The 12,115-nt window shown below is 45.3% G+C and overlaps 1 protein-coding gene across 2 annotated transcripts in view; it reads left to right on the top strand.

Moving 5' to 3' along the window:
* Positions 1-7,993: 7,993 nt before the first annotated feature.
* LOC125732318 (rho GTPase-activating protein 21-like) overlaps positions 7,994-12,115 on the top strand; it is a 60,292-nt gene continuing 56,170 nt past the window's right edge. Inside the window, exons 1-2 of one of the 2 annotated variants that reach the window (XM_049005950.1) lie at positions 7,994-8,107; positions 9,528-9,751. In XM_049005950.1, the coding sequence (XP_048861907.1) occupies positions 9,677-9,751 (75 nt within the window). In that variant the 5' untranslated portion in view covers positions 7,994-8,107; positions 9,528-9,676. Of the gene's footprint in view, positions 8,437-9,527; positions 9,752-12,115 lie in introns of both variants that reach the window. The other variant, XM_049005951.1, reaches the window with a different exon arrangement.

The following is a 12,115-nucleotide window of genomic DNA, read 5'->3' as shown; positions in this document are numbered from 1 at the left end:
TTTTTCTCCCGTTCATTCCTGTGACCTGTCTCTCTCTCTCTCACACACACACACACAGACATATATGCTCTGCTTCCTTATGTCAAAATTGGACCTTGCCTGAGAGCAGCTCGGCTTGCTTCAACATTAACCTGTTTTTCTTAATGTCCCAAAATATAGTAAATGACTCAAAGTGATTGGTTTAATAAAAGGATAGTTTTGTGCTAAAAATCATGTTTCTTTTTTTCCATTAGCTTTATTGTTAATTTCCATTAGTGGCTCTGACCTGACATTCTATTTCTTGAGCGGATGAGATATTCTTACACGACGCCTTGATTTCTGTCCCGTGGTTTTTATTTTGACTTATTTCGCTTACTGTCCTGCTGCCAGAGGTAAGATGCAATCCGCGAATGACTGGAAATTTGAATGCATTTTCACGGGGACATTTTGAATAAGTAAGTAAGAATATTACTTGTAGTGATGAGTCATTTTGATGTATTTTGATGTATGAAAGTTACTTAAATTGTGATTTAAAAAAAAAAATCAACATAACTTTAACATAATGACAAATGAAGATTGTGATTATAAATATATATGATAACTAATAAAGTAGAGCGCGGTTTATTTCCCCCCCCTCCCCTTTTGATTCTGATTTAACCCCTGCATACATGTATCCCTGCACACATGTAACCCTGCACACGTGTCCCTGCACTCATGTATCCCTGCACTCATGTATCCCTGCACACATGTATCCCTGCACACATGTAACCCTGCACACATGTATCCCTGCACTCGTGTATCCCTGCACACATGTAACCCTGCACTCATGTATCCCTGCACACATGTAACCCTGCACACATGTATTCCTGCACACATGTATCCCTGCACTCATGTATCCCTGCACACATGTAACCCTGCACTCATGTATCCCTGCACACATGTAACCCTGCACTCATGTATCCCTGCACACATGTATCCCTGCACTCATGTAACCCTGCACTCGTGTATCCCTGCACACATGTAACCCTGCACACATGTATTCCTGCACACATGTATCCCTGCACTCATGTATCCCTGCACACATGTAACCCTGCACTCATGTATCCCTGCACACATGTAACCCTGCACTCATGTATCCCTGCACACATGTAACCCTGCACTCATGTATCCCTGCATACATGTAACCCTGCACTCATGTATCCCTGCACTCGTGTATCCCTGCACACATGTAACCCTGCACACATGTATCCCTGCACTCATGTATCCCTGCACACATGTAACCCTGCACTCATGTATCCCTGCACACATGTAACCCTGCACTCATGTATCCCTGCACTCATGTATCCCTGCATACATGTGGAACCCTGCACTCATGTATCCCTGCACACATGTAACCCTGCATACATGTAACCGTGCACTCATGTATCCCTGCACACATGTATCCCTGCACTCATGTATCCCTGCACACATGTATCCCTGCACACATGTAACCCTGCATACATGTAACCGTGCACTCATGTATCCCTGCACACATGTAACCCTGCACTCATGTATCCCTGCACACATGTAACCCTGCACTCATGTATCCCTGCATACATGTAACCCTGCACTCATGTATCCCTGCACACATGTATCCCTGCACTCATGTATCCCTGCACACATGTAACCCTGCACTCATGTATCCCTGCACACATGTAACCCTGCACTCATGTATCCCTGCACTCATGTATCCCTGCATACATGTGGAACCCTGCACTCATGTATCCCTGCACACATGTAACCCTGCATACATGTAACCGTGCACTCATGTATCCCTGCACACATGTATCCCTGCACTCATGTATCCCTGCACACATGTAACCCTGCACTCATGTATCCCTGCACACATGTAACCCTGCACTCATGTATCCCTGCACACATGTAACCCTGCACTCATGTATCCCTGCATACATGTAACCCTGCACTCATGTATCCCTGCACACATGTATCCCTGCACTCATGTATCCCTGCACACATGTAACCCTGCACTCATGTATCCCTGCATACATGTAACCCTGCACTCATGTATCCCTGCACACATGTATCCCTGCACTCATGTATCCCTGCACACATGTAACCCTGCACTCATGTATCCCTGCACACATGTAACCCTGCACACATGTATCCCTGCACACATGTATCCCTTCCTTCAGAAGCTCATCACCAGTTTTGTTCACATTGTCTTCTGGCTTTCATTCATTCCATCTTTCCTGTTTTCCCATGTTATATGTATTATTCCATATAAATGATGAAGTAATGTGTTACCGCACAACTAAGTGAGGCACCCTTGTTGTGAAAGGCACTATATAGCATCCTTTAAGCATGCAAGAATGCCCTGGAGAGTCTTTTAGTCTCCAAACCCATTTTTCTACACTGAAATTTATATTTTATTTATTTAGCAGATGCTTTCATCTGAAGCAATGTACGTTTTAAAATAATTGAATCTGGGACAATTCTGGTTATGGGCCTTACTCAAGGGTCTGACAGTGAAATCACTCTGCTGACCCTAGGATTTGAACTGATGACCATCTGATCACAAACATAGTCTCAGCCTCACACTGCCCCCAGATGTACTGATGGTGACATCTTTGCAGGATAGCCTACTATTTGTTCTCCTTTCTGGAGTCTTTGTTAGTAATGTGGCCTTGAGCTTTCATACAAATTCTGGCACTTTAAACATGTGTCTGAAATTTGTCACGTGTTAAAAGCCCTGAACGCGGAGGCTTATTGCGGTTTCCTCTAATCTCAGGATGAGTCTCAACTGTGCAGCTGCATGTTTTAGTTCAGAATCGCTCCCATAAATCTCAGCTTTTTACGTGTCTCCAATTTCATCCTGCAGGGATGCTTGGCTTTTGTTACCGGAATCCACAATGTATGTGAGCAGTTGTTCCAACAAATATCTTCCTGGAAATGTGAATTTGACTAATTTAACCACACAAATTAGTGTCAGTCAGCAAAAATATGTGTAACTTCAGAAGTCTAACGATTGTATCATTTCTGTGTGGTGACATTGTACATCATGTTTTTAGTGTGTGTGTGTGTGTGTGTGTGTGATCTGTTTTATTTCTCTGCTCAAGGTTGTGAATGTCCAGTATCTTTCTATTGCCCCCTACTGGTTTGGGGACACACTGCAACAAAGCAATCAGGTATACTTCCATTCAGCTTCCCAGTAATTGCTTGGTGCTTTATTTCTCAGCCTCCATTCCCTGCTGAACTTGCTTTCCCTCCCTTCCCCCCATCCCCGTTAATGTTGAATTGATGTTAAACAAATCTTGACAGTCAGAGCTGAGGGCTGTCTAGCCGCTGGTGCCCTGCCTTCTGAGCTTCGCCTGCCAGCAAGGTTCTGGGTGTGCTTGGATGTCCTGCCTTTATACCCCGCTGACTCCGTTAAATGTGCCGCCGACGCACTAGTGCAGCCTGCTCATCCAGAAAAAGCTCTTCTGCATGAATTCGTGCCTGCAGGGCACAGAGCAGAGCAATGCTGTTGCCGGAATCCTGCTTGAGTTACTCGTCAGAGGCGGCACCTTGGCACTGCTAACTGGCACTTGTACCACATCAGGCTACTTTTATTATACCACTGAATATTTTATATACCTTTTCTCTCTGTTTGAAGTAGTTTCCATTTTTATGTTTTTATATGCGTTGGGGTTGTTAGGGGCAATTCTTCAGATTTTTTTAAGGTGGGGGCATAAGAGGTGTTGTAATTCAGCCAACTTTATTATCAGCTGATGGTATGTTTTGAATCGATGAGTGACAGGGGAGGGGACACTTCAGGGGCCAGTCAGTTTTCAGCTGGGTCCAGTGTCCATGTGGCCCCTCCTCTGTACCTGCTGCTGAGCGACATTCAACATAACCAGCTACTGCTTAATTCCCCAGAACAGGCTTGTTTTAACCTCTCCGTGCTCCTTTGGCTTGTGGCTCTGAGTCTTCATCAGGTTTGACACAGGATTAAATTGCCTTACACATTCATCACTGAAGCTGCTCTCCAATGAAAACAGGGAATTGCCTGCAATCATGTAGTGGGTTTGTAAAACGACCTGAAAATGGGGGTTTCCAAATTGGAGACCAGAACACAGCAGTACGATTACACTCTGCCTGTGGTCTGACTTGGGTGTTGTGGTGGTGCTGCTCAGAAGGTCCAGAAGGGTATTAGTTCAAATCTCACAGTCAGCAAAATAACTATATCACCTTGGGCCCTTAAACCAAACTCCAGAGGTACTGCCTGACCATGGTCTCTGATCCTTAACATCTGCTGAATAAATGTTTAACTAATTTGTAGTTCATGAAAGCATATCTGGGGGGCGCTGCACCTGCGTTTCTCCTCATTCAATGGGCCTCTTCGTACCTCCAGGTGTCTCGGTTACAGCAGACGGGTTTCTGAAAGGGCTCAGCTTTAGTGGGGGAGGGTGGGGGTAACAGCCCCTCTCATGTCAGCCCACTGAGCCTTAAATCTACCCAGCGTCTGGCAACAAAGCGGCCCTTTGTGGCTCGAGCCCGCTGCCCTCACTGCCGCCCCGGCCCACTTACCCCTCGGCCGACTCCGACGGGGATCCGGGGAGGGTGGCCAGAAGACAAGCGGTGATACGTTGAGCTGTTCTGAGTAATCACCAATCAGCCGCACCCTCTGCCTAAGCGTCCGAACCCTCAGAATCGTGGGTGAATCAGGGCTCATTCGATACGATGCAGTTTCTCTCTCATCCAACTTTTGAGAATTGTTATTTTTACTACAGTGTTTCCACATCTACTAAAATACCTTAGTTGGCTTTACTTAGTTTTTGCTTAAAATCTGTTTTTACATGTTTCAGATTTAATTTACGCTTTTGCTGAAACCACCCTGGTATCAGGGTAAAGTAACATGGTGTCTATACAGACAGTGGATTTCAAAATTTAAGAAATGTTCTGAAATAACAATCAACAACTTGATTCCTATGAAATACTTCACCCTTTGGCCCATTGCAGGCATGCTGCTGATGTGAGCTTTTCAGTCTGACTCTGCCATTTAAGGCCTTTGCCTTTTTTGTTTTCCCCGACATTTATTTTTCTCCGGAGTGGACTCTGAGGTATGCGGGTTTCTCTTTCAGCCTCGGACAAAGGATACACTCCAGCGTTGGTCTCCAGCGTGGAGGTGGGACTCCTGGAAGAATGAGTGAAAGCCAGGCATTGTGGGGGGGGGGGGGGGGGGGGGGGGGGGCTCTGATTAGGATGGTGTCAGAACAAAAGCCGGAGCAGCCGGGAGACAGGTGGGCTGGTAGTAACAAGAGAAAGAGTGAGACGTTGGTGCGGACTGAAAACCGGGTGCATTTTCAGGGTCCCCTTTCAGAGCGTCGATGATGCTGTGGCCGGCAGAATGTGGCAGTTGGCAAGGCGGCTTTCACAGCAGTTTTCTTTTTCTTCCAAGGCTCTGACTGATGTTCAGGCAGAGCAGTAAGCTGATTGGTTGCTGTTGGCTAGCATGCCCCGCCCATTGGCTCCGCCCCACTGTACCTCTTGCGTTGGAAGGCCGTATCCCTGAGTCCAGACTGCCGCTGACACCTCACGGCCCAGAGCAACCCCACTGTGAACCGGCAGGATATGTGACTCTGATAATCCGACCAACCGGACGCCCTCGGAACCCCTGATCTGCGTGTGGCCGAAAGTCCTACTAGTGGCCCATTCCAGGGGCTGGAGGATGGCAGGGGTTTAAAAGTGAGCACTTTAGAGAGGAAGGAGCCTCAGGGTGTAAAGTATGTACACAAATGTGCTGGCAAGCCACTCGGGGAGGGCGGGGGCTGGAGTCGACGGGGACTCCTGCCATGCGACCTGAAATATGAGTTTGTGTAATTCCATGTGAGATTCCTCACTTGTGCCAAGAAGATTAAAAAAAAACAAACCTCATTACAGAAGCATTTTCTCTGAGCTTTGAAAAAAGACGACATTTCAGTCATGCGAATCCAGAAAAAGCACTGAAACACTTCAGCCTGTTAAAGTCCTTTGCAGCCAGCACCGTACAACTGTGTTGTTTGTTGAGTTTGAATCTTCATGTTGGTCGAGGGTCATTATTCATATTCCAGCAGAAAGGGGGGGGGGGACTGGAAGCTGTCCCAGGCATCCTGGGACACATGACAGGGGCAGAGGGGATGCCAGCCCATTACAGGGCACAAGGGTGTGTTGTCACCCAACCATGTAGTGCATGGAAAAACGGAATCAATGGCGTTGTTGTGTACTTCAAACGATGTGAAGAGAATGGCACATTATCCACCTGGATAATACAAATCCTTTATGCTCAGGCAAGAAAAACCACACAGACAATATGCATTCGGGGGGAACTCTGGTTTACGTCTCTGATCGCGCCAAGTTGCACTCTCTGCACCCTTTTGTAATGTCACAGAAAGGAAAGGATGTCTCCCTTTTTTTAAGCCAATGTCAACATGGCCTTTTGTTCAAAGTCAGAGTTAAAGCACCAAACTAGAAAAAAACAAGTAGTCCAGCCGCAAGAGGGAAACTCATTAACAAACATCGATGCACATTAAAACCAATGACTCAAGGGTGCGCCTGCATTAACTGAACGTTAAAGGATTCGCAGGTAAAATCAGTCACACTGTACGTGCGTGGAAAAGCACAATACATTTAACATCACAAACCACCCAGAAAAAGAACCCAGAACTCAGTAACCTCTGCCAGCTCCAGAGGTCTCGTGCGGTGTAGCTCAGTGTGCTGGGATGCTACATCTGTGATCAGAAGGTTGCCTGTTCAAATCCCAGGATTGATAAAGTGATTTCACAGCTGGAGTTCCTTAGCAAGACCCTTACAATCCAATTGTTCCCAACTGGGACTGCCACCTCCTGCTTTCAATTGACTGTCGTTTTGCTTAAAAACCATCTACTAGACAAAGTAGCTGTACTAGTAAACAATCAAATGAAAGTAAAATCCCAGATGTCAACTTACGGTGTTTAAATGATGGAGATATATATATATATATCATTATTGTTTTAAAGATTCTAGAATATTAACATATATTTTATATCAAAATGCTATATAATGACCATAAATTATATGAGATACAATGATTTTAGGTTCAGACTGGCAACTTTGCTCAACAAAGTTTAACCATGAAAAAGAATTACTACTTGCCCACTTCTGCTTTCACAACAGAAAACGTCCTCTATGTGTCACTGTAGAGCAGAGGCGACGAGCTACACGATCGAGTGTATTTTATCTCCACGCGTGTGCGGGAAACAATTTGTCAGTAGGCCAGGAGGAAGGGAACTCCAAGGTCATCCGGAGAGATCACTCTGAAGAGAGCGGGGATCACAAATGCACATGCATCTCTGATAGTGTACTGTAAACAGGGCAAGTCCACAGAAAGGCGATATTAAATACATGGCCGTGTCTCCCCCTGAATAACCCTCAGCTGGGGGTAAAGCTAGCCAGTATCGTTAATCATTAACATTATTCACTTTCACATCAAAGCCTATTTACTTATTGACAGAGAACCCTATCTTTGCATAACTCCGACATAATGTGAAACCAGTCAATGTCATTTGACTTAAAATCATTCCAATAAAAAAAAAACACGTGGTTGAAGTCCTCTAGCGAATTCCTAACCCTCAGCAGTAACCCTCTCCATCGCTCACCATTTCCAGTAGGTCCCTGTCCTTCACTTCGTTGACCAAAATGTAGTATTATTTAGAATTTTACAGTAGGTCTACAGGACAACATGACATAAGTTTGAAACATTAGCTGTAATGTTGGTTTCTTTCCAAACCTGTAGTTTAAAGGGACTGAAATCGCGTTACAAATGGGATGGTTAATAAACTAGGTGAAAGCGCTTTCAAACTCTCGTGGTCACGCCGCTGATCGGCCAGGCTAGCCATGCGAGGCGGCTTCCGGTTGGCTGAGTTTGAAATGCAAATCGGTCAATTTCGGACGTGATTGGGTGAGAGCGGCGCAGCCGAGTCGAAGGCGGGGCGTGGGGCGGGGCAACCAGGACCCGTCGATTAGTGTGTCCCTCAGTGTGCGGAGGAGGGGGGAGGCGCACTCACTGGGAAATGACTTTTTGTTTAAATCCTGCGATCGAGAGCACGCATGGAGTATATACACGCACATAGAGGTTAGTTTTTGCTCCTTTACTGGGATCCTTGTGTGATTGCATGCAAAATGTGCGCAGCTGGGCGTCTGTTTGCTGTGTAGTTCGCTAGCTGAGGGTCGTTTGGTTTTCTCCTTTTTAAATTATTATTGATGCTTTTTTAAAAAAGAAATTATTCAGTGCTGGCAGCCAGGGAAACAATGTATCACCACTGCAACTTTGGCTGATGAGGGAAGAATGGTGGCGCTGCCCGCTGTATTTTTTTCTCTCCGAATGAAATCATTTTGGGTAAAGATGAGGGAGGAGGTGGACCGCCGGAGTCTTGCTCGGTCTTTTCTTTGGATTTGCGGCAGGTAGGTTGCTTCGCCCGATCGCATGCTGCCTAGCACGGCTGATCTGCTCTGGCCACCTCCGCTCCCCACCAGTTCACATGCCACGGCGGTTGGTATCGCTACATTTCGACTCGATTGTCAAAATTAGGACGGGTAACAGAAATCGACAATAAATTGATGCAGAAAGACGGCAGTCGTCGTCAACGACGTGCATTTTATTGATACTGCAAGATGGCAAGCTGTCGAGATATCTGACCCGTCAAGCAGCTTTGCTACAGCAGCGTTCCGGATGATGAAAGGTTCCTCTGTTAATCCATAGCCTTTCGTGTAATTGGGGAGCCAGATATGGTCAGATAGTATGCTACAAAAATATCAATCGTACTAAATAAATAAAAAAAGCCTGACATAGGCCCTTTGTATACGACTGGAAAACACTACGCGAGATCCAGCCTGCATTCATCCCGAATAAGCTGAGCTGCTAGATCGCCATCTATCATGGCAATTGTTGCTACTAAAGTTTTGCCCGTATTTAATTATTTAAGTCCCTTTCCGAGTCGAGGTGGCACTCTGAATGAAGCAGAGGGAATAAGCGGCAGATCAGGGGAGGTCACTGGGTTTAGGACGCTTTGCTGGAAGATAGTGTGGCATGCAAAATAAAGGGACTTTTTATTAGGAAAACAGGTACGTATCCTTTAAAGCATTAGTAAAAAAAAATACACATTCAATGGGATTTCGTTTTGCCTCACATTTTCACATCTGTTTTAAATGAAATTCTGTATATTTTATGTTATTGTGTGTATATGTATACAATAAACACAAAATAGTTATTATACAGTTATTGCGGGTTCTGTAAAGCGATGTAGATCAGTTTTAATTTGTCCAGGGAGTAGGTGTTTCTACGTCAAAATAATAGCCAGACCTGTCAATATTGGCTTGATTTGACATTAAGTAAATATGTAGTAAATAGCGCTAAGTGACTGCAAAAAATAAAGTGAGCATTGTTAAGGAGATAAGACAACGAGTTTTTGGCAGTCCGTTTCACCAGCACTGGGACAGTGTTGGGACAAGTTTTTTTTTTCTTTGCCTAACTTTGGTTTTGTGTTTGATCGCAGAATTGCCTGACCGATGCGATGAAGACGGAAGTCGGTGTGGATTAAAATATTTTCTTGAAGGATTCTTCGCTTTGGGATCTGGGGATTTTTATTTTATTTTCTGCCTTTTCAATGCGGGCTCCGGGGTTTCTGCGATTTGAAATGAAATAATGGCGACACGCTGGACAGAGCCCCCGGACCGAGATGACGGGAGAAAGCGGTCGGCCGCGTCCCCGCCCTGCAAGGTAAGGAATGCCCGTCGGTGGCGCGCGTGGGAAGCCGGAGCGAGAGCATGAAACGCGGCGTTTCTGCAGCCACAAATGCAGCGCAGGAGGGTGCAGGACTTTTGCTTTTAATGGTTCATTTAAGGGTCGTTGCCCCCGGGGGCTGAAAGAAATGCATACTCATTTTAGTTGACTATCGATTGAAAAAAATGAACGTTTTAATTCATTTTAACTGGAGCACGCGGAGGCATCCATTTGCGGAGCAGGTGTACGGCCTGGAAACGGCTTTTATTTTCGCCTTTGATGGAAACGTGACATGAATACGGCGAAGTGCGCTGCGGTCTCATTGGGTGGGAAATGTACTGCTTTCTCCACTGTCTTGGCTCGGATGGCCCACATACATTTTAAAATTCCGTGTTTAAGTATTTTGGTCTAGGTTTTTGAAAGATGGATTTATTTCCTCTCTGATACCAGCCCGAGTTTTATCCATGTTACGATTCCCTTCCCAGCCCAAAGACCCTCTCCGTGATTTACCCCACTGAGGTTGTTTTTACCCATCGATATTGTCCACGTCTCAAAGTTTCGCTCTTGTGGGGTTTCTGTTTTGTTATTTGGATGTGTGATGCACACGGGTGCTTGAAAATAAAGAATGATCGGACTGTGTTGGCCGTTAATGGCAAATTAGGTAAATGGACACGCTTTGGGACGTTGTGTATATTCACGGAATTTGCAAGGTGGGTATGACATCTGTACTCTGTTAGGAAAGCACTTGAAGGCACCTGGCTGTGAATTTCGCTCCTAACCGAGGTGGAAGTTTGCAGCGGGACGGGAAGACTTGCCGTGCAATTAGCGGCAGATTTCCCAGCGCCACGGACAGGCGGATGATGCCGTGCTGGGATTCAGATGCCGGAAAGGTCGAGGAGCCGTGGGACTGCATTATTACGTCATCGGGGGGGGGATGGGAAATTCTGGGTTTAATCGTCCACCTTACAGGAGTTGGGGTATGCGTTCTGGAAACGCGGTGGCAATGGGGGGCTGGGGGGTTAGTGTATTCAAAGTCTCTGGGAAGGAGTTGTTGGGGTGGGGGTTAGTGTATTCATCACACAGTGTGCCTAATTTTGCTCTCATGTAAAAATATGCATTTCATTCTAAATTATGGTTTGCTTTGTATAATGGCATTAATAATTTAAGTTCTTGAAGGTGATGATGCTGCAGTCAGATATAATCTTCTGTAGGTTTCCTCCTCTGATCCTGGGAGATGTTGCTGTGGTGTTACTGTCTTTCTGATGAACATTGGGATCACCATGAGTTTGTGTGGTTTGAATCTGCTCTCATAATTGTTGATGAGGTCTTCCTCGAGCCTCTTTCGGCTTTATAATATAATGTTCTCAATGTGATTTAGAGTTTGTCTGCCATTGCAGATGTGTTGTTTTGATTGGTGGAGGTGTTGTTGGGGGGGGCTTCACACATGCGGGTGTTCCTAGGGCTACAGTGTGTAATGTCTCATCCCAAGGGGGCCCTTCGGGTCAGATGACCCAACAGCCGTGTTTCTGAGTTGGTACTTTGGTCATGCTGCTTATAAATATAGCTATTGTCGTTATTGTTTGTCGTTGCTGTTATAGCTACCCCTTGCTTCCAGGTGATCTCAGTCACACGCTTTTTGTGATATTGGTGACATTCTATCCTTTTCTGTTCCACTGTCCTTTTCATGTGGGTTTTGCTCTAATTTGACTTATTCCTCTTCTTTCCTCATCTTAAAGCTGACGCCCCTCCACCCCAGAATTGGCTGTGGATGTTAGGCTGTTTTGGGGTTTTAATTTTTTTTTTAATTCACCTAAGAATCTCTGCGGGACTGGGGGTGGTGTGTTTCATCACACCGCATGTGAAGGGACTGCAGGCAAACCTTCGCTTTTGTCAGGATCCCACCCACGGTCCACGATCGCGTGACAGAAATGTAACTGGTCAGTCTTGCTAATTATGCAGTCACCAGCATGCTTTGCACTGCATCTCACTTAAATATTGTAAATAAATGTTTATTTGATTAAGTCTGTCAATGGTAAATATAACCTTGTAATGTTTGCCATGGATTGCATTGGTTTTCCGATTTACATCACTTCTAGTATTAAAGCCGTCCGCTTGTTAAGTTTGACGTAACACATGAAGTAAAACTGTTTCAGGGTCCAAACACACCACGGAGAAGCCGGTTATGTAATTCACCATAACTTTCTTTAAGGGTGAAAAGGGGGCTAACTTAGAAAAAACCGTGAAAGGGGGTTAAATTCCTTTTATTCCGAGAAAGTGATGATTGCCACTGTTCTGCCAGAAGGATTTATCAGTGAAATTGTTCGGTACATCATTTTCAGTTTGGTACACACAATGAAATTA

The sequence above is a fragment of the Brienomyrus brachyistius genome, chromosome 1 (assembly GCF_023856365.1).
Source record: "Brienomyrus brachyistius isolate T26 chromosome 1, BBRACH_0.4, whole genome shotgun sequence".
Taxonomy (NCBI): Eukaryota; Metazoa; Chordata; class Actinopteri; order Osteoglossiformes; family Mormyridae; genus Brienomyrus; species Brienomyrus brachyistius.
This window is presented reverse-complemented; position numbering and strand designations above follow the sequence as displayed.